Source organism: Myotis lucifugus, unplaced genomic scaffold (genome assembly GCF_000147115.1).
Source record: "Myotis lucifugus unplaced genomic scaffold, Myoluc2.0 scaffold_14, whole genome shotgun sequence".
In the NCBI taxonomy this organism is placed as follows: domain Eukaryota; kingdom Metazoa; phylum Chordata; class Mammalia; order Chiroptera; family Vespertilionidae; genus Myotis; species Myotis lucifugus.
The window spans coordinates 2,965,585-2,991,086 of record NW_005871062.1 but is presented as its reverse complement, the minus strand read 5'-3'; the positions used below and the strand labels follow the sequence as shown (position 1 = coordinate 2,991,086).

General features: G+C 44.8%; 1 protein-coding gene across 1 annotated transcript in view; it reads right to left on the bottom strand.

Moving 5' to 3' along the window:
- The window catches only part of MB21D2 (Mab-21 domain containing 2), a 117,017-nt gene extending 91,776 nt beyond the window's left edge, over positions 1–25,241 (bottom strand). Inside the window, 1 exon segment of the mRNA XM_006084763.3 lies at positions 24,525–25,241. Within this exon segment, the coding sequence (XP_006084825.1) occupies positions 24,525–24,735 (211 nt within the window). The 5' untranslated portion in view covers positions 24,736–25,241.
- Positions 25,242–25,502: the final 261 nt, after the last annotated feature.

Genomic DNA, 25,502 nt, shown 5'->3' with positions numbered 1-25,502 from the left:
GCCTTCCTTCCCCTGGCTGCTGGCACCACCTTCAAGCCGCCTTCCGCCTCTCGCCTTGTCACGTCAATTTGTATATTCCCTCCTTATTGGCTGTGGGTGCTGCCATCTTTGATGCGAAGTTATGGTCAATTTGCATATTTCATCTTTATTAGATAGGATAGTACAATAAAAATAATTTTATCAAGAGTAGATCTAAGTATGTCACCTTTTAACTTCTGACAAGTCACAAACCTGCAAGTAGGGGGTAGAGCCCTTCTTCCAAGCATAACAGATTAAGATAATATGCCCACCTGCCCTAGCTTGTTTGGCTCAGTGGATAGAGCGTAAGTCTGTGGACTGAAGGGTCCCAGGTTTGATTCTGGTCAAGGACATATGCCAGGTTTCAGGCTCGATCCCCAGTAGGGGGTGTGCAGGAGGCAGCTGATCAATGATTCCCTCTCATCATTGATGTTTCTATCTTTCTCTCCCTCTTCCTTCTTCTCTGAAATCAATAAAAATATATTTTTTAAAAAGATAATATGCCCACCTATGCAAAAAGTACCATGAGAACAAGTTACTTCACAAATACCAAATATTCTGTTACCAAACTAAGCCTATTTCTTAAACCACCAACTTGAATTCAACATACACATACAGAATTTATTCTCTATCCCAAAAGTTATTTCTTTTTCTATCTTACAAAGAGTATTTGCTCCTAGCGATCTCAGTATGGTAGTTACAAAGGGAATGAAGAAAAGGAGATTGGGAGAAAAATTGAAGATCATTCCTGTCTACAGGGAATAGTAGTTTGATGCTGGTATGTGAGTAAGCAGATCCGTATTGCCACATTTCCGTAAGAAAGCATACATCCAGTTTTTCTAATAGTCACCTGGATTCTTAGATGCTGCTAAGAATTGGCCTAGACTAGGAGGTTGGTAACCTGGCCCCTGCTGCTACCGGTGGTGCAGAAGCTCAGGGCTGATTAGATTCAATTGCGTGTGTTTTTAATACAATCAAGGCCAAATATGACAGGTCTATAAGACAAACTCAGGCTGTAGACAGTCAAAATGTAACAGCTGGATTAGCATAATGACTGAAAGAGGGAGAGTAAGAAAAGCATCATTAGAGGCACCAACTTTGGCTGTTTCCAAATGGGCAGGAGAAAAGTAAAAGGCAAGTATTTGCAAATGGACTGTGAGAAAGGGGAGATGACAAGAGTTCCCATGTGCAGGATATTTCTAAGAGCTTCCTTCCCAGGGCTAGTGTGCCACCAAATGAGTTTCTTAATTGGCATTACTTAACACAGTACCTGGCACCTAGTATGCAAATAAGAAATGTTAATTCTTGCCGAGACCGGTTTGGCTCAGTGGATGGAGCGTCAGCCTGCGGACTGAGGGGTCCCGGGTTCGATTCCGGTCGGGGGCATGTACCTGGGTTGCGGGCACATCCCCAATGGGAGATGTGCAGGAGGCAGCTGATCGATGTTTCTCTCTCATCAATGTTTCTAGCTCTCTATCTCTCTCCCTTCCTCTCTGTAAAAAATCAATAAAATATATTTTTAAAAAAAAATTTAAAAAAATAAAAATAAAAAAATAAGAAATGTTAATTCTTTTATTAGTAGCAGTAGTTACCATTAGCTTCCTTACTCCCAAGCTCCAAGGGCCCTTCCTTTACCTCTATACCTTGCTTCCTAAGCCCGTTTTTCTACAAATTACTCTTTCTACCTCTGTGATTTTATAAATAAATTAGAGGCCCGGTGCATAAATTCGTGCACCAGTGGGATCCCTCAGCCTGGCCTGCACCCTCTCGCAATCTGGGACCCTTCGAGGGATGTCAGATAGCCAGTTTCGGCCTGATTCCCACAGGCCCAATCCAGACAGGAGGGAGCCAAATCCCCACAGGCCCAATCCAGACAGGAGGGAACCCGATCCTATGCATTGAGCGTCTGTCCCCTGGTGGTCAGTGCACGTCATAGCAACTGGTCAACTGGTCGTTCAGTCGCTTAGGTTTTTATATATATAGATAGATGTTCTCTTATAGTTTGGGTCTTGAATTATTTCCTAGCCAGAACTCAAGTATGCCACTGACTGGGAGTTCAGATAGTTCTGTCCCCATTTTATAGATGCGAATTTAGTAACTGAGTCTCTGAACAACTAACCCAAAGCACGTCCCCATGTATCAGCCTACCTGCCTGTAGTAGCCCCTAAACTCTAGGTAGAAAGGCTCAGAAAAGTCTTAAGTTAGGAGTCTACTGAATTCTTTTTAATTTTCAGTCATTGCTTATTAATATGGCCAGTACAGACTGACTCGAGGCTAATGTTACAGCAACTGAAAAGCAGAAAGTAACTCTATAATTCCCTAATGGTTCTAATAGTAACACAATGGGCATAGAATTATGTACAGAGGGGAGGAAATTGTATTAGACGCCTCTGAACCTTTGAAATTGCATTACTTAGAACCTTGGCAAATGAGCAGTAAGTATTTAAAGAAGATTAAGATGCATTTCCCATTTGGTGTGCTATTTAATTTGCACGAAAATATTTGGCTGTCACTGTTGGTGTACACAGCTCGGGGCCCTCTCGGTGCCTTCCACGGAGCAGTCACAGCAGCTGCGTGGGCAGCCCTGAGCTTCTGCACCACCAGGAGCAGCAGGGGCCAGGTTACCAACCTCCTAGCCTGAGCCAAACTCCCCTGGAGCTTAATGAGTCATCCTGCTGAAAGCCATAGGAGAGGATCTGAGCTTCCCCACATGTTGTGTCTCATGACCTGACACCATGACTTCCTCAAATGAGACCAGAAACTGTTCTACAGACATTCCCTCGAAAAATAACAGCCCCCAAACCAATCACTGCAGCAAATCTCCTTATCTACTCCAGGAATTTCAAAGGTATAGCAATTTGATGCAAGTTTTGATATCACTAAGAGCAAGATGACTCTACTTATGAAATCCTAAAAGCATAGAGTAAGAGCCCAATTTCCTCATTTGACAGAAGGGGAAAGTGAAGGCTGGAGAGGGGAAGTAACTTGCCGAAGATGATGTAATAGGGTCTCAAATGCCCATTACAGGACAATAGTCCATTTCCTGAAAGACCTGGGAAACATCCCTAACAATTCTTAGCCTTGTTGAGGCAGGCTCCCCTGACAATCTCTCAGGGCCCAGCCCAGGCATTCCCTATGCCCAGGTTCTTTCCTTCCCAACTGAGTTTTTGAGTAGAGCATGGTCCCCACCCCCCAACTTTCTTGCCTGCCCAGCCTTCTACCTGAGCCCTCTGAAGACAAGTACAGAGCCTTTTTCATCTTGGAGATCTCTACCTCTCATCACAACAGAGAAGCAACAGGTAATTGGAGCAATAAACCCAAGAACATCTAAAAGCTGCCAGAATCTTACAAACTTTTGCCCATAGTCCACAAAGATAGTCTAATTTTTTTGAGAGTTGTTAGAGCTTCCACTTCTATTCCTGATAAAGTTCCAACACTCCATCTTTAAGACGCTCTCTTCTCTCCACCCAGCACCTCATCCTTCCAACTCCCACCCGAGCAATGGGAACAAGCATTCTTAATAGTAATGCACCCATCTCAGGGCAGCCATTCCTCCAGGTAAAGATTCCTTAGGCTTGTTCTTATCCAATCACAATAAAAAAGATAGATTGAGAAGAAAGATAAGCATTAATAAGAAATCTCTTCTTTGTCTAGCATCTTAGAACACATTCCCAAGCTCTTCTCAGTCTTTCCAAGATTCTTTTTGGTATCCAACTCATCATCAAGTTCACCAACACCCTTTACACAACCCGCCAGTCACTGAGTCCTACAGAAACAAGAAATGAAGGCAACTGGGTGGTGGGTGGGGGCTGTTAGGGAACTAACTCTCCATGGCCTCCACTTCTCAAGAGCCCTGGAAGAGCAGAGTGTCTTCTTAATGCCTTTACTCTGGTCTGGGGCCCACCTTCTTCATTTCAACAGCAGGTGCCCACTCTCCAGCCCACCCTAAATTCTTCAGAGTATTGGTATAATCTTGTTTGTTGTTAATCCTCACCCAAGGCTATTTTTCCATTGATTTTTAGAGAGTGGAAGGGAGAGGGAGAGGGAGAGAGAAAGAAACATCAATGTGAGAAAGACACATGGATTGGTTGCCTCCCACACACACCCCGACCAGGGCCAGGGATGGAGCCTGTAATGGAGGAATCGAACCCAGGACTCTTCAGTCCACGGGCCAATGCTCTATCCACTGAGCCAAACTGGCTAGGGCAAGAATTGGTATAATCTTTAACTCCACATCAGATTTCAGAGTGGGAATTCCACATTCTCCCACACCTGAATACATACTACAATCATTTCCAAGTCAGGTCTCCCTGAATTATCTCCCTCTCTTCTAAGTGACAATTATTAGCATAAGCATCAATTACTCTAATCCAGCCAGAGAAGAGGTTTTCAATCATGCAGCCCATCACTGTGGAGGGGGGAGTGGGTAGGCTCTGTCCCTTCCTGCAGGCCCCTTGAGCTGGGTTTACAGAGTGACTGGGTAAGTGTCCTGCTTGGTCAATCCTACACTTTTCTGAAATGTCTGGGAAAATATTAAGGTAGAAGAAATATCTGTTCCGTTTCCTGGACAATCTAGCTTTCATTTATTTACAAAACAAAATGGGGAAAAAATCAGTAGCAGCTCCATTTTACCTACACAAGAAAATGTTGAGCCAATATGTTTGAACAAAGAATCACACTAGACACTAGATCATTATGAACATTAGTCAGATAACTTTTTACCCACTTCTCTGTTCACCAGCTGACCCACTAAGCCTATTTCAAGGAGGTAAAAAAAAAAAAAGGATTTTCAGAAAAACATGGGAGAGGCAGTTTCATGTACTATGTTGCTCATTTAATATATTACACACCCATTAATTTAATCCTTAAACTTCATGAAGTTGGCATTCTCATCAAAGTCTTTAAAAACTAAAACGGAGGATAAAATTAAAAGACAAAACACATCTTTTTTTTTTTTAATCACAAATGGGATTTAATTTAGCACCAGTCGCATCCCCAGTAGCTTTTCCAGAACTGCCACCTTCACCATGAAGCTCCCTGACATCTTTTATCCCTGTTTTATTAAAGAAAAAACAGGCTCAGAAAGGACAGCTTACCCAAGGTCCCACAGCTATCCCCTCACAGGCTAAGATCTGCCTGATTCCAAAGTCCACATTCCTTCTTCCCACTGCCCCACCCTGCTTCCGTCACCTCTGAGACAGACACGCCTGTGTATTTCCTATTTGTGGCATTGATGTCTGCCCTCCCTTCCCTATTCAGAAGGACAAAAGCACTGGTATTGTTCCTCTCAAACAATAAATTTACGCAGAACCGAACATTTTGCCTACAGAACGCTGGCCTGGTGTTCAGTTAGCATTTCATGGATTTTGGCAACACCACAGTTGGCTAACTACTGAGTATTTCAACAGGCAATAATGCAGCTACAAGTCTTTGATATTCGGAATTCAACTTTGGGGGGTCTTGGGTATCATTGCAGGAGCTTGCATATGGCTGTGGGACCCCCACAGGAACAGAGGACATGGGATGAAGGGAGCAGAGCTGCCTCCAGATAATGAGTAAGAAATGGTGGGAAGAGATAGCAAGGGAGAATCAATAGCTCTCCTTTCCACCCTGATTTCTTAAAGAAACATCAAGGTGCAACAAAAATAATAAATCCCCTCCATGAGAAACAGACATGATAAGGAAAGAGAAGATGGGGTAGTTAATAGCAAACATGTTCCATTCTATATAATTTTCCCTCAACAGATCAAACACCTCTCTGGGGGCCAGAAGGTATTTATTACACGTTGGTGACATGACAAAACTGAGGCTCAGAGAGGTTACATAGCTTGTTCAAGGTCCCCACGCTGGTCAGTAACAGTGAGAATACAAGGACCCAGGTTTCTGGACAGCTCTTTCTGCTCACAAGCCTCTGAGAGATGGACAGGAGGTCTCCCACTCAGGGGTGAAGTCATTAAGTTGCCTGTTACCTTTCATACCAGCAACTTGCTGTGTAGCAACAGAGATAAGTGAGGACTGTGACAAACTTAAAAGTGTGGCATTTGTAAAGGAGGCAGCTACTGTTCAAGACCAGGTGATTTGGGCCATACAGGAAATAAGGCCTAGTTCTTCTAGCGTTTTAAGCTGGAAATCTGGTGCTGTGAAAAATCTCCCAACTTTTTGAAATGTTTGCTCTAAATTTTTAAAAACATCATGCAGGTCAAATCAAATGCATGTACAGAAGAAATGGAGCCAGTTCTAAATCTGATGTAGATGTAACAAAGACCCAAATCAAAGGCTGGTTCCTGACAGAGATCCCAGGGGCATGGAGTTATTGATGCTATAAATCCATATGCCCACCATTCATTGTCTTTCATGAGTACAGACTACTATTTTTCAAATATATGTAGATGCTATTATGAAAAAATTCAAAGTCACTTACATGATTAACTAAATTCATAGTAGCTTTCTATAACTACTCATTTTTTCCCCACTGAACTGACAGTAAAAATATAACCACTATCATTTTAGTTCCTTATATTTAGAAAAGGTTGGAAAGGATTGGACTAGACAACTTCTAAAGTCCACATTTTTATAATTCCTTGATTAAATGATGCAGAGGTGGGAAACTAGGAAAGGAAAAGAAGCCCCCTGAACACACTCATGTATAAACTTAAAACCCAGTACACACATGGCCATCATCATAAACTATTCACCACCTAACTGTTAAGTTCAAGAACAAAAGCAAAATAACCAACAATACCAGCCATATTCATTGAGCCCCTCCCAGATATTTATTAAATAATCACATTTCAGGCAAGTAAAAACAAACACACACAAAAAAACAGATACATGATAGACTATAATTGATTTTTTATGGGAATGGGACATGTCAGACATCAGTCACAAATAATGACAAATTCAGAACTGATCAGTGCAACTATGCAACCTGTGAAGCCAAGATGCCCATTTGGGAGAAACTGTCCTATTCTGTGCCAGCCTGAAAGGCCTCTTTAAGAAATATTGATCTGACTGAGCTGAGATCTTATGGGTAAGTAGAAGTTAGTAAGTTGTGTGGGCTGTGGTAGAAGGGATGGGACATTCCAGCAAAAGGCCTCAGTGGGAGGGGATGTGGTATTTCCAACGAACTGAAAGGCCAGTATGGCTGAAACCAAGAGCGTGAGGGCCTCTGAGGTTTGAGTTGAGGCTGAAGAGGCCACAGGAGTCAGAGCACTGAGGCCTTCTAATCATGTTCAGAATGTCTGGGCAATGTCAATACCTCACATGGCACCTAGCTCTTATAAGGTATGCAAGAACATACGGTAAAACTGAACGGTGGCAGGAGAGAGTGAGCAGGAATTGCTGGGTCTTTGAAGGCCTAATAAAATAGGCTAAGGAGTTTAAACTTCATGTGAAGAAGGATGGGCTGCCCTGGAGGGTTTAGGCATATTTCAAAGATGAGTTAGCATGGAGAATGGGTTGAATAGATGCAAGATTGGAAGAAGATTATTGCAGTAATCCAGGAACTAGATGGCAGTGGCCTGGCCTGGGTGGTGACAGTGGGAATGGAGAGAAGAAAACAGAGTCTAAAGAAAGAGGCAGAATTGACGGGCCTCAGTTCCTCCTCAGCACTGGGATAGGAAGGTGGGGAGAGCTGCATGACTGCAAAGCTCCTGTCTTGGGCACTCTGTGAATGGTGGTGTGGTTGCTAAGGAGGAACACGTTTGGAGCACAGAAAGATTCCCTTTGGACACCTGATTTGGGGCACCTTTGGGACATCCAAGTGGAACTGTCACAGAGGTAGTCAAAGGTCCAGATGGACACAGGTTTGGGGGGTAGCAGCAGAAACGCTGCTGTAAAAGAATGGACTGGAGAAAGCATAAGGAGAGAAGAGACAGAAGCAGTCATCAAGGGCTGGACAAAAGAATATAGGTCTGTCCTTTTCATGGAGACTGAGGAAGAGAAGAAAAATAGGACAAGTATGTTGCCATGGAAGCCAGAGGAGGAGAGTTCAGGAGAGAATGGTCAACAGTGTCAATTTGGAGAAGGAATGAGAAACCCAGCACCACGTTCTGTTTTGTTTTGGTTTTTCCTTCAAGGCATTGATCATAATCTATACTTTTTTAAAAAAAGAAATGTTTTTATTGATTTCAGAGAAAGGAAGGGAGAGAGAAAAAGAGAGAATATCGATGATAAGAGAAAGGCATCCATCTACTGCCTCCTGCATGCCCCGCCACCGGGGATCAAGCCCACAACCTGGGCATGTGCCCTGACTGGGAATCAAACTGTGACCCTCTGGTTCATGCATGGGTTGATGCTCAACTACCGAGCTACACAGCCAGGCAATAATTTGTACTTTTTTTTTTCATTGTCCATCTCCTTCTAAGACTTGCATAAACAAGAGGAAGGTTTGCACCCCATTGTGCTACTGTCTGGCAGAGGACTTGTTGCAAGGAGGTTCTTCAAGGTCTTTGGAATGTTTAGGAAGGAATCAGTAATGAAGGAAAAATGGCAGGTGAAGGGGGCAAGAGTAATCCCTGGGGGTGTGGGGGGGTGTCTTAGCAGAGAGAGAATGGGATTCAGGAGACAGGAAAAGGGGTTGGTTGGTCTTGAATTACACAAAGATACTTAGTAAAACCATTTCCCACCAATCCTGTTCCTCAAGAACCAGAGATTATAAAATTCCCTCCCTTGCCTTAGCCAGTTTGGCTCAGTGGATAGAGCGTCGGCCTGCAGACTGAAGGGTCCAGTCAAGGGCACATGCCTGGGTTGGAGGCTCAATCCCCAGTAGGGGTCGTGCAGGAGGCAGCTGATCAATGATTCCCTCATCATTGATGTTTCTATCTCTCTCTCCCTCTCCCTTTCTCTCTGAAATCAATAAAAAATTATCCACAAAAACAAAATGGAAGAGGCATTGGTATATTCAGAATTAAAGTCCAGATGCCATATCCATAATGGTTCTAGTCTAGTAACAAGACTGTGGAATGGGACAGTTTATAAACACAACATTCCACGAAATGTTCCTGTCCAAATAGAATAGGCTACCAAATGAGACAAACCTGCAAAAAGCACTCTGTAAATTAGTGATACACAATTGGTAGCTGTTATTAACTATTTTGACATGTCAGTGTTCACTTAAATGTCAGCTAAAATTTATTTGCACAAAGACACACTTGAAGAACATTTTCATGTGGGGGAAAAAAAATTCCCTCCCTTGATTTTCTACGTTATTCAGATGGGTTTGCCAATTCCAGATGTTTCCATTCCCACTGATATTTTATTGCAGGAAAACCGTGAGTCAGTAGGCTGGAAATGAGGCTTCTCTGAGCATTCCAATTCCAAGCCTCTGAATCATGAGCAGCACTAAGATCTCAAGAAGTTATTTCATCCCAGCAACAGATTTCATAGCATGATGCCGACGTGCTTCAATGCTTTAAGACAAGTCAAAGTACCAGCGTCTGCCCTTAAAAAGCAGGGCAACTGGCCCAGCCTGTGTGGCTCAGTGGTTGAGTGTCGACCTATGAACCCGGAGGTCACGGTTCAATTCCCGGTCAGGGCACATGCCCGGGTTGCAGGCTGGATCCCCAGTGTGGGGCGCGCAGGAGGCAGCCCACTGATTATTCTCTCTCATTGATATTTCTATCTCTCCCTCTTCCTTCCTCTCTGAAATCAATAAAAATATATATTATTTTTTAAAAAAGCAGGGCAACTGGACAGGGTTATTTAACAAATATTCACTTTTCAAAAGTAGGCACTTACAGCACTAAAGAAGCAGATCCCTTAGTTCACATAAACCCCAGTGCAATTTATAAGTTTTGATTTCAAAGTAACTTTCTCAAGAGTACATTTTCACCTCTGCCTTTCACTGAAAAAAGATCTGCTCCCCGTTCTCCCCACAATGGTAGACTACATTAGCTATGTTCTAATTAAACATTCTAAAGCTGGAATGAAACCCACCTTGGGGTGGGGAGGAGTGGAGGAGAGAGCCTGGCGTCATAAGACTGCCCTAATTTACTTAGCATCAAGGGCCCAACTGACCTTTATACAGCCTTAAATCAATCAGGCAGCTAGGACACACCTCCTTACTTTCAAAATGAAGAGACTGTGGCTAAGATATGATTCCATACAAAAGACTTTCAATAAACATAAAGCACAATCATCCAGAGAATATTTTCTCTGAGGGCTGCTGAGGCCCAATGATGGAATGGAAAGACTCAGGACCAGGAGCCATAGTTTCATGTTAGCACCTGGCTTCCAGGACAGTAAAACCATCATCTTTTCCACGCTGCCCACTATTCCCACACTTCCATCCTCCCCCTCAAGGTTTAGCACCACCTCGTGTTTATATGCCTGCAACCAACACAGAGCCAGGCATTGTAATGGTACCCACTGAAAGGAGTTTTTAGGGGTAAAATGGGCAGGTTTAGGGAGTTTTAGGAATTAGGGGGTCCATGGAGGAGGGGGGCATAGTTGGTTGGGGCTTGGAGCTGCCAAAAGGCATACATTCACAGAGAACAAAAGGTGCCACCGGATAAGAGGAGAGGAAGACACCCATTCACAGAAGATAGGGAAAAGCCACAGGGTATGGGGAGAAAGAGGAAACAAACTTTCAGAGGACAGAGAAATGCTGACAAATGGGAGAAAGAGGAAAACAGATTTTCACAGGAGATAGAGAATTCTACCACTGAAGGGGGAGAAAAAGGAGGTGGCACCACGTGGGGTCTGAGCTTTGGAGCTAATATTCTACCAATTGGAAGGCAGCATGAAGAAACAAAGAACTGCAGCCCTTATAAACCTTAGGAAAAAGGAGTTTAGTGGGTCACCCTCTTTGGGACCCCCTCCCTACATGGGAGTCTGTACTTGTTTCCAATAAATATCCACCTTTTCAGCTACCACCTTTTGTCCGTGGCTTCATTCTTCAAATCCATCTGGACAAGAACCCGGGAAAGAAATCACCCTTGCATCCTGCTCAGGAAAAACCACCCTCTTGTCATGATTTCAAAAGGTGCAAGAAGGGATGGAGTTGGACTGCCTAGGTTTCAATGCAGCCTCTATCACCAGCCTGAGCAAGTGACTTCCTCTACAGTTTCCTTATCTCTAAAGCCAGGGATGGTAACAACCCCCTCAACAACCCCCTCATCACAGGATTGTTTGAAGATAAATGAGTTAATGATTCTAACACAATTGGAACAATACCTGGCACACAGTGGGGAAGAGTTTCCCAAGACCACAGTCATCCTTACCCCCATCAGTCTGACCTCCAGCAAGGCACCGTCCACTGGGGGGTTAAATTTCCCCGCCAGTGAAATCATGGGTGGATGGACTGATCTCAGGAAGATCCCCAATAGCTCAGCTCCTCTATAATGGCTTGAATCCTGTTACAGCTCTAACTCCTGCTCAGGCTGAGCTCTCGCACCGGCAGCGGGGGGGCGGGGAGGGGGGGGAGGTAGTGCTGGCTCTCCATCAGGTCCCAGAAGATCTCTAGCCCTCTGAGCTTCAGCTCCTTCCAACCACAGGTTGGCCCCGGGGTCCTGTAGTCCACACTTCCATATTTTCAGAGATGAAAATGCTCATCGTGATCCTCAAAGCTGTGAAAACAGCACAGGTGTGAGGAAAGGACACACTTCACAGAAAGAAACCAAAGGGAGAGACGAGGAACAATCAAGACAAAAGCAAACACCACAGACCAGAAACACACTGTGCCCATGGGGTTGTTTATTTAGCATGCTTTGTCTTACAGCACTTCAGAGAACTTCAAACTACACAGGCAGCTCTGGAGCAGGGGCCTGTTCCTTACCTTGAAGTACAGTCCGCTCAGAGGGACTACCCCCGCTTCGAACCCAGGCGGACCCTCCCTGGGGAGCAAACGCTTTAGAGGGGATGGGCTCAGGTACAAGCAGCTTTCTCAGGAAGCAGTTACGTGCTGGACATTTACCTCATCTCCACCGGCCCAAAAGCAAGATCAATGTTCAGGATGATCAAATCCCCTTTCCTTTCTGGGCCTCAGTCTCCACTTCTGTAAAATGGAGTGGGGAGGAACTCTGCCCAACTAATTTCCAAATTTCCTAGCAGGATTAAAATTGTCACATTCCTATCCATGACTTCCATTTTGCAGGGGGAAAAGATTTGTTTTAAATGATAAAAAATAAGGTTCGTAGTCATTTGCTGTTTTCTGCCTGAACCTAGACTTCCTGGGTTCAAATCCCCAGTCTACCAGTAGCTCTGTGACCTTGGGCAAATTACTTAACCTCTCTGTGCTTTGGAAGTCTCATCAGTAAGTAAGAATAGGAAGAATAACCCTTCCTCATCGGGTTGGTGTTAGGATTAATTCAGTTGATATACATAAAGTATAATGTACTAAGGACTGTGCCTAGTGTGGCTATTATTTTCAAAGTTACATACCAGTAGTTTTCTATTCGAAGGGAATTATTTGGGAGACAGTATGCTAGGACTAACACCAGTGCGCACGCTCACACACACTTGGCAGACAGACAGGAAACCTAGGTTCCGGTTATGACTCTGCCCCAAACTAGCTGTATGCTTATGGACTGAACCACAGCTCCTCTCTGGGCCTCAATTTCCAGAGCAGACAGTATAAGGTTGCCCTAAAAGTATTCAGATCAGAGGTGAAATTCTGACAGCCACAGTGTTCTGTTTAACCTGTAGTTTTACACCACATTGTGTTCCTTTAAGATTTGATTTTATTCTAAGTATTTAAAAATCTGGAGATTTTCCATAAATATCCAGATTAATCGGGTCTCTTAAAACATCCAAAGTTCTATCAGTCCTGGGCCCTTTAAGCAATGGTTCTGAAAGGGTGGGCTCCAGACCAGGAGCAGCTCATCACCTGGAGACTCAGTAGAAATACAAACTCTTGGATCCCAGACCTGTTCAATCAGAAACTTCAGGAGTGGGGCTGGCAACCTGTTTTAATGCCATTGTAGTGAAGGAACAGCTGGCAGGGGCTGAGAGCAGTGACCCCTTTTAGAAAAAAGATGTAAAAGGTGATCTCATTCCCCATTGCACCCCCCCATTCTTAGGTGTCCTTGACTCTGAACCCAAAAACCAGTAGGGGCTGTCCACCACTGTCGTTTTCCTTAACTGTCCAGTCCTGGTGGGCCTTTGGCTCACCAGCTCGTATCTGGATGAACCACGCCTTCTCACAACAGGACTATGAGCCCCTCGGGCATTGATGCCAGTAGGTTTATGTTATTCCAAATCAGAACCACAGCCTGTATGACAACAGGCTGCCCACACCAAGGGCACAGTTAAAAGAACAAACTGTTGAGTCTCCTTTATTAATCACAATCCACACAAGCAGCTGCTGTAAGAACAGCTGCGGCTGCTAAATGGGTGATCTTGAAGCAGCCTAGAAAAGTGCTTACAAGTTCAATACCAATAACAGACACGTGCAGACTTGTAATCTGTTGGCTTGGTTCTTCCTACAGATCTTCCCTGCCTCTCTCTGGACCGGAAATCCTCCTTCTTCCCCACTCTGGGACAGAGTAGGTGGGTAGGGGAGAAGGTTCTTAGAATTAGCATAACACAGAGAATTTGGGGTAACCTTTAAAGGACTTGAGTTTGATCCTACCTCGACCTTTTTGTGACCTTAACTTCTCTTGACCATCAGTTTCTCTCTATGTTAAAATAGATAAAATAATAATATCTACTTCAAATGGTTGTTGAGAGAAGTCAAAATTACAGTATTCATATAAAAGTATTTTGTAAACCGTGGAAAACTAGATAAAAGTCTTATTATTGTCCCATGAAAACTGCTGTTTGACCCATAAGTCATCTAATATAGCACTCAGTTTCTAGCCCAGGACAATCAGGTGAAATCAGAGAATCACATGACTACAAAGGGCCTTCTGAGGACCTGTAACCCAACCTCCTACTCTGCTTCCCTCCCCACCAATCCCTGAATGCCCTGAACAACAGCCAAGCCAAAGGGTGGCCCCACCTGGAATGGAAAACCTTCACCTGCAAGAAGGTCACTACATTCCAAGGCACACAGCACATTCCTTCCACCTTGGGCCTAATCTGAACATAGACCATTCCTCCCTGTAAGGCCAAATCAGACTTGCTATCATTCAAGCAGCCTTGAGAGCTTGAAGCCCACCTCAGCACCTTTGCACATGGTGCCCTGTCCACCTGGAATACTCTTCCATCTTGTCTTCAGATGGCCAGGTCCTTCTTAGCCTTCCATTTCAATGTCTCTTTAAAGAGGTCTTCTCTACCGGTCTTCATTCCATCCTACCTAGTTATCCTCCATCATAACACTCTGTGCTTTGTTTTTTTCATAGCACACATCCCTATTTATTCGTGTGCTTAAACCTTGTTGAATTCCCCCAGAGAACAGAAGTCCTATAGACATAGTGACTTTGTTTCTCTTACTCACCACTCTGTGCGCTTATCTTGTAATTGAAGCACAGTAATTGCACCAGTACATGACAGGCACTGCAACGTAAGTTGAATGAATATATGAATTAAAGAGTGAATGCTTAACGACATTCCATGAATATTGTAGATATTCAAATAATTGTTAGAACAAAAATCTAAACAAGACTTACACCAACTCTCACTACTGATTTAACTCATTTCACAAATAGTAATCATGGCTTCTTGTATTGAGGAAAAAATATTAAAAAATAAACAAATTGAGCAACAACTGCCCATGCCACCTTTATGCATAGCAGCACTGGCCCTAGTTATCTATCTCTTTATCTTGTATAGAGGGAATTCATGAAAAGGCACTTAAGTGGACAAAAAACAGATAGCTGTTTCCTGAAGAGAGGGCCTCACATAATAGCATAATTGTAGACTGTCTTTAAAGAAATGACTCAGCTGGCAAATGCTTACCCAAGTCCACTGTGAAACTGACAGGGACTCTAAGAACCAGTTGGGCAGGGCCTAACAATCAGATGTGGAGAATGCATACCTATAGGGCATGTACTTACCCATTCCACCATCCGGCAGCCTCAAGGGCTATATACCTGTGGTTCAGGGGGGAGGTAGAAAACCCCAGAGAGGAATGAAAGCTGCTACCATGGCCTTGTCTGAGAATACAGACACACCCCAGCAACCCACGAAAGATGCCGAGGGTAAAAAAGCCTACAAGCTCTTGGCAGGCAGGGTGCTGCAGCAGAAGACACTCAGATCTGGTGGAGTCCAATTCTACATTTTACACTACAATCTCCAACTGTCATATCAGTCTCAGAACTAATCCCACCTGTAATGTGGGTTCATAGTTCATATACAACCTTTCTCAAAGGCCTGTCCAAAGAATGATAGCATGCCATACCAGATGTGAATATGTATAATCGGTAAAGCACTGAACAAAGGTGAGTTATTGAGGTCAAGTAATAGTAGTTTATAATAATGAAGTATCATTGTGGTGAGCCGGCACGGTCATGGCATACTCAGCCCCACATTGGGCGCCTTATGTGCTGAGCCAGCTCAGCCAGGTTCAGTGACCTTGAGAGGGGGTGGTGAAGGATGGAGAAAAGATAGACAAGAGAAGAAAGCTGGGTCTGGGTGGGACGCTGTCTTCTCTGATGTAGAGCTAGTGACAGCACCACGGACTACAAGCCATGTCTTTATTTTATAGCCAGATTTCACGAGGCAAAGTAAGGGAGTGGTCAAGATGTTTACAACATTCTCGTGGGTTTCAATACTACTCAATTACATGCACCTGAACTCTATCAAGCCCACATCACTCAGGCACATAGGTTCAAGCTTACAACTATAGCTGTTGGCTATAATTGTTCTGGGAGGGCTCTGCCCTCCAAGCTGGGACTTGCACGTGGCAATGAGAGGACTGTGCCCTCTCATTAGTCCGAGGCTTGAACCTGTCCAAACACTGTGGCTGCTCTCCACATATCATTACAATTTGGACTCCAGAGTAGGCAACTGAAAACTTGCAGGTGGACTGGTAAGCACATGGAACACCTCCATGGGAAAGATGGCTTATACTGTCTCTGCAAGGCCTCACATGTAGGCATGCAGGAGATCCATGAGTACCCTGTATTCGTGTGGTAGAAAAGTCAGGGTCTACAAGAAAGGGACATTGCCCCAAGTTACTATTTACTGCTCTCAGTCAACAAACTATAGTAATCACTTGGGACATTTCTTAAATTGCCCTATGGTAAGTTTAAGGGCATTATTCTTGGAATGCAGAAAAAAACTCCGCTACTATATAAGATCAGATTAAGATTCTCTTGACCCCAGCAAAGATGAAATAGCATGGAAAATCATAAAGAGACAACGTCAGAAAGTGCTCATTCCTTAAAAAGAGCCTGAAATAAGCTTCACACAGAAGGGCTCTTTTAAAGTGAATCAAGTAACTGAACACTCTGTGAGCACCTACTATGTACATGACCCCAATGGGTGCCGCAAAGATCAATGAGCCAGGGATTCTTTAACCTAGGGCATGGGAAAAAATGTGCTAAGAGATATAAAAGGGGTCCAGGTGTTAGGAAAACAGAGGAAAGGTAAATTATTTTCCACTCAGAGAGATAGAGGAAATCTTATGAGTCAAGTGGCATTTGAACTAGGAGAAAAAAAACAAAGTAGAGATAAGGTGTCAGAAGACGGTCTGTCGAAGCTGAGACTTAACTGCCTCTGTGACAGGTCTTGACAGACTGGAAAAGCCAATGAACCCCTGCAAAAAATAAGTGTATTTTAATTAATGTGATAAAATTACACAGGACTTCAAAAAAAATAGAAGTGAAACACAAAATGCATTTAAAAAATAAATTTGTGATAGAGTTCCATGTGATTCCTTTGAATGCAGTAAATAAAATCCAATAGCAAGTCTAATAGCCACCATAATTTCAGAACAGCAATAAATCATTTGAGATATCAAATCATAGTAACAGCTTTAATGTGCAAGTATTGTGTTTCTGTAAGCAGCAAAAGCAAAAAACATAGGTTCTTCTATGGTTTGTTACCTACTTTTATAATGGAAGGAAATGCTATATTTCAGTTAGAGGTTCATAAAAATAAAGATGCAGCGTTTTCCCATTCAAGTTCACAGGGTTTATGCTCTTATTACCGTGGATCCAGGTTAAGAAATCCTGATAGAGAAAACAGCCTAAAGCAAAGGAAGAAAGTGAGAAATATGGGTGGTGTTTTGTGACCATGCAGAGCATGAAAAGACACAGATAGGAGATGACATCGAAAAGACGGCAAAACCTTCAGAAGTCACCAATACGAAGATTCATAATCCTCAATTATTAAATCACAGAATATGCTCTAAGTTCCAGAACAATGTCTTCTTTTGGAATAAAAGAGGAATGACAGAAGCTAGGAAAACATCTTTCAGCAGGTTTCAAGTTATAGCTTCTTTTTAAAAGTGTTGTGGATGACAGCACAGTCATAAATTGACAAAAAAAAGCACACATCCAATATGAATACTGTTATGTAAAACCTTATGCACATGAGAATGAGTGGGTGTAAGGGTGTTTATAAACACAGATGTCTAGAAAAATGTACATCAAATATTAACGTAATTAAAATTTGGAAGTGATTTTACTTTCATCTTTGTATTTTCTATCATTGAAAAAGAGGCCCAAAAGAAGTTAGGAGACTTTATCCAGGGTAACACACACCACACAGTACAAAACAGAGCTGGTACTAGAACTCAGAAATGTCCTTTTTTGTACTGCACAAAAGTTTTCAGATTCAGAATTTAATGTACCTGCATACATGAGGTAGGTCGGCCTGGGCAGCATAAGAACGTTTAAGTCAATGGTGGTCCCATAAGTTATAATGGAGCTGAAAAATTCCTATCACCTAATGACATCGTAGCTGTTTTAACGTGTTAGTGCAATGCATTTTCACTACTCATGTGTTTGTGGTCATGCTGGTGTAGGGTGTTTATAAAGCCTACAGTAGTGTACAGTAATGTCGTTGGCCTTCACATTCACTCACCACTCACTCACTGACTCACTCCGAGCAACTTTCTGTTCTGTAAGCTCCATTCATGGTAAGGGCCCTATACAGGAGGACCATATTTTATCTTTTATACCGTATTTTACTGTACTTCTTCTATGTTTAGGTATGTCTAGATACACAAGTACAATTGCCTATAGTATTTAATACCGTAACATAGTATACAGATTTGTAGCCTAGAAGCCACAGGCTATCCCATATAGCCTAGGTGTGTAGTAGGCTATACCATCTAGCTTTCTTGTAAGTATACTCTATGATGCTCGCATGAAGACGAAATCACCCAACAATGCATTTCTCAGAACAGACGCCATTGTTAAGTGACAGGATGGTAATTATTAGCCCCAACTTAAATATTCAGAAATTGAGGCCCAGAGTTTGTTTAGTGACTTGCCCAAAGTCACACAGCAAGTAACTGGAAGAGTTGGGGCTAGAATCCAGGTCTCCTGCCACTCCTGAGAGCAAGAATACTAGTGTCATTGTTAAAAGCAAGGGTTTCCATTAGCCTGTCTCAGCTGTGCCATTACTTGCTGGGAAACTTAGGAAATTCCTGAATTTTTTCATTCCTATGGTTCCATATAGTTCTTTACTTCTAAGCATTATGGTTATGATTAAATAATACAGTGATGTAAACACCTATTACAACCTCTGATACAGAGTACACTCCAATTATCTCAATCTCTATGCCTCCCCGCCCACCTCTGTCCCAGGTACAAGAACTCCAGTTCCAGGAGCCAGCAGACATATCTGCTCATTAGGCTCAGCAGCCTGATTCTAGTCTCAAAAGTCAACTGGGATCATGCTCATTGTGCTAGGAGCAGCTCTATTGAATGGGCAATGCACAACATTAAGCCTAACACAGACAGGGTGTCAGAGCGCTGACCAGCCAGTTTAGGAATTGCTAGGGATTCTGATTCAATGGATCTGATATGGGACCAGAGATTCTGAATTGTTAAAAAGCTCCAGGAGAGTCTAAAGCAGTGGTTCTCAACCTGTGGGTCGTGACCCCTTTGGCGGTCAAAAGACCCTTTCACAGGGGTCGCTTAAGACCATCCTGCATATCAGATATTTACATTATGATTCATAACAGTAGCAACATTACAGTTATGAAGTAGCAACGAAAATAATTTTATGGTTGGGTCACAACATGAGGAACTGTATTTAAAGGGCCAGAAGGTTGTGAACCACTGGTCTAAAGCAAGCATGTCAAACTCAAAGGCTAACACGGGCCAAATAAACGAGGCATGCATGAGTTTGACATGCTTGGTCTAAAGCAGCAGTCACCAACTGGTGGTCTGAGGAACACTGGTGTCCATGAGGTCCAAAAGGTTGGCGACTGCTGGTTTAAGGAAACCTTTGGAGCAGCGGTCGCCAACCAGTGGTCCGTGGACCCCTGGTGGTCCGTGAGGTCTGTCTGACAGGTTGGCGACCGCTGGTCTAAAGAGCTAACATTCAATAATGAGTTCTCAGTTTGACAAGAGAGAATTTCACATTTCTGTGAATACGAAAGGGTCCCAGTCTAATCTAGAGCAATGCATTATCCAATGGGCGACACAACAAGGCCATCAAGGGAAGACCAGGATCATCAACAATCCTAGGCTCTTCTGTCAAGGACAAAGAACAGCAACTGCCCAGAGCTATGGAGGATAATTAAAATCAACCCAAACTAGCAGCAAAAATAAATGTTCTGAGGCACCTCCCTGCCCTAGATACATATTGTTGTCAGAGATGGAACAGACTGCACAGATGATCTTGTCCATTATACAGACACAGCACATTAGCAATTTGAACTCTAAGGAACTTGTCAAGACTTAGAAGCCCATAAAGCAGTGATTCGCAATAAATTCCCTCAATAAATAAATATTGCTGAATGAATTAAGAGAAAAGTCCCATTCAAACACTAGAAAGACAGGGCTTCAAAATGGCCTACTCTGAAAATACAGAAGGTGTCTAAATATATGGTAGGTCTGTCTGGCCGTGCTCCAAGGACCACACCGTAAGTTTAGAACTTAGAAGTGGGCATGTGGTATTCACGGGCCTGAAAAAAGACAAGAGCCAGAAAAACTATTTTCCTTGAGTTGATGGCCAGAAAAGAGAGAAGGGTCTCCAAAGGCCCATATGAATTTCTCATCCTTTTGGCTCAGTATTTTGTCCTTAGGACCCTGCATACTGCTTGTAGGCAGTATAACATTCGGTAAATATTTGTTAAATGCATGAAAGTAAGAGAGGGAAAGAACTAGGGAGACAAAGAGTAACCTTCCCTGCTTCTAGAGGCCAAGTAAGCTACTGGGTACCTCATTCCCTAAGGAATGGGGCCTTTTTAGTTGTCTGAACCGAAAGCCATGGAAACTGACTACTACTACAGTGGAAGGAACATGAGAATTTGGGTTCAAATTCAAACTCTGTGTGATCTTGGCATAAGAACTAGACCTCTTTGAACCTCAGCGTCTCACCTTAAAAAAGGAGATAATACTTCAATTCACCTATGTCACCTCCAAAACAGGCATAATTTTTATCCTTACAAAGCTGTAGGAAGAAAATTATATGAGCTAATGGATTTATGCAAAGTAGCTACTAGCACAATGGTGGGCACACAGTATGAGCTTAACAAGTGGCAATGCATGTTAGAATTAGTCATGCCCTCTAAAGCCAGAGCCTATATTCTCCTAGGCTGCCTCTAATCGTACTCCATAGTCTTTCTGATAGCAAACTGAGTTATAATTCTAGATTAAGTTCACTAGATTTCCTAATAATGCCCATTTCTTGAAATAAATATTTAAATCATGTATACATTCCTTTTCCGTTTACAAAGTAACTTCACATTCACACATAATTCTGAAATGATGCATTATTGTTACCCATGTTCAGTAGGTGGAAGAACTAAGACTGCTCAGCCAGCAAGAGGCAAAGTGGAATTAGCACAGATTTTAACATTTTATTATAACGGCCATCGTTTTCTTAACCAGAAATTCAAACAAGTAATTTTATTGTTGAATAAAATAATTCAAGTCAGACGGCTTTAGAAATCACCTTAGATGCTGCGTGGATCATCCTAAAATTTATAGCTGAAATCGGAAACAAAATCCTGAAAGCAGAGGCAGTAATAATTTTTAAACAAAGACCTTCCTCTGGTCTTAATGCATCTATTATGAATAGTCTCAAGTAAGAGAGGAACACGTCACAGTCAGGCTGATATATGTTTTAGCAACATCTCTACCATTTATTAGCCATAGGGCCCTGGGTGATTCTTAACCCCAGTAAATTTCAACATTACTCCTAAGGTTGTGTGAAGTTTCTGGCATCGAGAAGGCAAGCAGTCATTTATAGCTACTCTAACAACCATGCCATGGTACTGACCATCCATTCAGAGTGTAGGCAATCCAAGTGACTGCTTGTCTCCCTCCTGGCTTCTCTAACTTCTGCATACTCCCTGTTCTGCATCTGTTCAGTGGGGACACAACCAGTCTCCAACCAGCCTCGCCAGAGGATGAAGATAACAAAGGAGCTGGCAGAGACATTATGCAAATACTAAATATTATTAAAACATTAATGAACTCTGGCAATTTCCCTGAATTTTGATAAATGGTGTGTATTATGCACGGCCAGCCTCTCACACAATCTGGGCTCTCAAATATTAACCAGAGAATAACAGCAACCACTCTCCTCAAAGACCAAGATGTAGAGAAATAAGGAGTCTAGCTGATTCCAGATAACACCTGCCCTCGAAAGAATCAGAATCTCTGTACAAACAGAGACTGCCAGGACAGGCCACGGAGAACACGGTGACCACCAGCAGGTTCAGATCAACTGCACAGTCTATGCGGAGCCCAGCTTGGACAGGGCAGTGGAGTTTGCTGCTGCTGAAAGGTCACTGATTATGACAAATGTCTACCACCACTTTGCTCTTCTGCATATAGTTGTCTCCAAACTAGGAAAAAAAAGGTTTGGGAAGCTGGGGGACTGTAGTCGGGGCTAATAATCATACGTAAGAGTGGCTCAAGAGTGACTTCAACTGCAGAAAAGCAGAGAAAGCTCATCCACAGCTCCATTAAAGAGGCTTGCTCTGCCATCTCATTCCGTGCGAGGGGATAAAGTCTTTAAGCTGCTGGCAATCCTCAGGTACAGCTCAAAGGCAGAACAAAGCCAAGAGGACCCACCCCTCCCCCTAAAAAAAAAATCTCCAAGAAAAAAAAGGCCTGGTGCCACCCAGTGGCACCTTAACAAGCTGAGGGTCATTAAGACACCTCATTCGCATATTCATGAGAGACTCAAGGCAGTGGCAAGTGAAACAAAGTGCACAAAAAGAGGTTTTGGTTTTTCAGCCAAGCGAAAATCCGCTTTAGAAAAAGTAAATCCACACAGGGACCCTTGCTGTCTCCAACCCTCCAGTCGTCCAGAGCAGCCAGCACCTCATTAAGGGAAAGCAGGGAACTCACAAATGAATGCAGCACCACACACCGGCAAGCTCATTTGGCCATCTGCCTCCTAGTGTCCAGAGGGGCCAAAGGCTTATATGACACACTCTCCTGATTTTTGTCTCCTGCAGGTGGAACTATCAAATCCCTAGGGAACACGAAAGCTGCCTTTTGCAAGGTCAAGTGGGTAAAAAGGAATAGAAGATAATTTAGTTCACCTGTCAACACAATGCCACTCATGCCATTAAGCACCCAGGAATTAGACATACCTGGGTAAAGGCTTTGCTAAATCAGTGTATCAGCTGTGGGGTTAACACAGCGGTTCCTAATGTGCTAGGCATTTAAACTTACCCCTCCCCACATCCTCCCATTTTCTGTTTCAAGACTATCCTGACTGCTGGTGATCCAGCATCTCTTTCTAGTGAACCACCTAGGGCAGGAGACATCAGAACTGATGCAGGGGCTATCACAACACAGTGGCAGACTTGCATTATTTATGTCAAAGAGAAAGACCATCATTAAGCAACTTAAATAACTGCTCTGAACCCACTTGGTGTGTCCCCACCCTTCTGACAATCACTGTGCTGGTTTTCAGATCTGGTAGCTTTGTAAGCTTGTAAGCTGCCCTCTGGAAGCTCACTCCCACATGCAGGAGCGTGGTTTAAAAAAATAAAAAAATACTCAATTCATCTAAAGAGCCAAATGGTTGAATATATCAACAGAGAGATTTTCAACCCCATACACAATCTATGATACACGTGGGGAGTGGGGACCAAAAGGTAAAATGCAGCCCCAAGTGTTAACATGCTTTATCCAACTTCTGAACGCATCGCTGCTATTGGAGTCCACACGTTCAATGTGCATTACCCCCCACTTGGGCTGCGGAGAGAAAGAAAACCGAGAAGAAAAAAGGTACTCCGGGCAGAACCAGCAACAGACAGCCGGCAGAAATGCCAGGAGACGGCAGGAGAAAGGCAAGAGCTCTGTCTCCCTCTTCAATCAAATTTTCCACTGCCTGGAAAACTGGCTGAGGATGTGTTTGTAGAGAGCACAGGGAGAGACACGCGTTAGGGCAGCGCCACACTTGGGATCCCAGTTCTGCGGGACGTTTCCCGCCAGGCCACAGACTGCGTGCCGGGCAGGGCGGCGCTGGTGGAGCCGCAGGTGACGAGGGAGGCTCCCAGCAGCGGCCACTCACACTCAAGATCAGCAGCAATAATCCCAACGACGGGACACCTGAGGAGGGGCGCGGTCTCCCAGGCCAGGCTCTATTATTCAACTCACCATTCAACAATCAGTTTAAGGACCCGTCGGTGCCGGGTGAAGGGGTAGCAGTGGGCGGCATATTTCTAACCGTCTCCCCCCCCCCCCCCGCCCCCCGACGTCTCCCGGGTTCGAATCTCAGGGCACCTCTCCGGGCCAGCGCACTGACAGCACACAAAGAGGAGGGGCTGGCGCTCCCTGGGGGAGGGAATTAGCCATTCCGAGCTCCGCCAGAACCCTAGGGAAGCACCGGAAATGCTTCCGACCGCTTCAAAGGGCAGTCGCTTTGCAAATCGAAGTTGCAACAACTCCGGGCGCCCAGCCTACTTGAGCGGGTAACTAGGGAACACCCAACAAGTTTGGCCGCCAGGGCTTGGCATGACAGCGCCCCGCCGCAGGACCAGAGAAGCAACTTGTCGCTCGGGCGCCGAGCCAGAGCCCCAAGCTATCCCCATGCCCCAAGCTCACCCCACGTCCCAAGCTCGGGAGCTGACCCAAGGCTCGGCGCGGGTCCGAACCTCCGGAGTCAAATCCCTTCATTGAAAGGCGCCGCCGAGTCTCACCTGAACCGCGCAGCTGCCAGGGGCTTCCCCCACCAGGGAGACCTTTCTCCTTGAACACTTCACCTGCCCACCGGTCCTAGCCGGTGAGCAATTAACAAAAGAGCCAGTGAACCGGGGGGAAAAGGCACCCGGTGCAAAGTAGAGTAAGGTGAGGAGATAAGGCAGCTCTGCTGGCAGCGGAGAAAGCGGAGGAGAGGCGGAACAGAGATGGGTTATAGCCCAGGCGCCCGGCTCTGGGCAGGAAACCAAGAGGGAAAGAGAGCGCGAGAAGGGGGAAAGGGTGCTCTACCCCGCTTGCCATCACACGCATCCACACCTCCCCCTTTTGCCTCCTTACCCAGCATGGAAAAGATGAAATCCTTGGCTGTGTGGATCTCCAGCGCTCGCTGGTCGTCGTATTCCCGCTGGTCGTGCTTCGTGAATTCTTGGATGAGTTTGTTCAATTCCTCCACCCGAGCGCCGGACCTGAAATCCAGCTCCGGGAACGTCGGCTTGTTGTTGCAGCCCAGGGAGGCTGCCTTGCTGGCGGTGGGAGCCGCCATCTTCATGCAAAACGCGCCGAGCAGCAGCTCCGCGGCGGCAGCGGCACCCACCCCCGCCCCCCACCCCGCCCCCTGGGCCTCCTCCCCTCGCCGGCTCCTCGGCTGCGGCCGGGACCGTGGGCGGGCTGGAGGGCGGGCGCCTAGGCGGGCGGTCCCGGCTCCGTGCGCTCCGGGCGTCCCGGCTTCGGAAGGAGCTGGACTGCAGCGCGAGTGCGCGTGTGGCCCCGACACCCTCTCCTGCGCCCCACGCCGGCCCTGGTCCTGCAGGTCCTTGCCCTCCCCTGGCCCTCGCTGGCAGCGGCGACCGCGGCCCGAGCGCCAACCGAGCCTCCCTCGGGGCGAGGAAAGTGAAGTGGAAACAATGTGAAATTCACCAGCTCTGAAATCAACAAGCTGCCGGCTCGCGTGTTAGGGAGCCAGCACCGGCGTCCCCATTTAAAGGGACAGCGCACCCAGTGGAAAGAAAAATAAATGACAGAGGTCTGCGCGCCTATGCCACTTGCCAATCTGTGACCAGGCAGACGTGCGAGGTGTGGACGTGTTCATTCTCTACCTCCACGCCCTTGGGGAGCTGGCTGGGCTGGCCAAGAGCATTCTAGGAGAAGGGAGTCTTCCTCAGTCTGATGTTAAGGGCTGTGTCCTGGGCGAGTACATCTCTATGGGAGAGTTTCCATCTCAAGAACCCCAGTGTCTTTAGATGGTGAAGGAACCTGCCTTAAGGATTATGAAACCAGTCTTCTGCCCTTTTCCGAATAGGTTGCCAAGTAAGATAG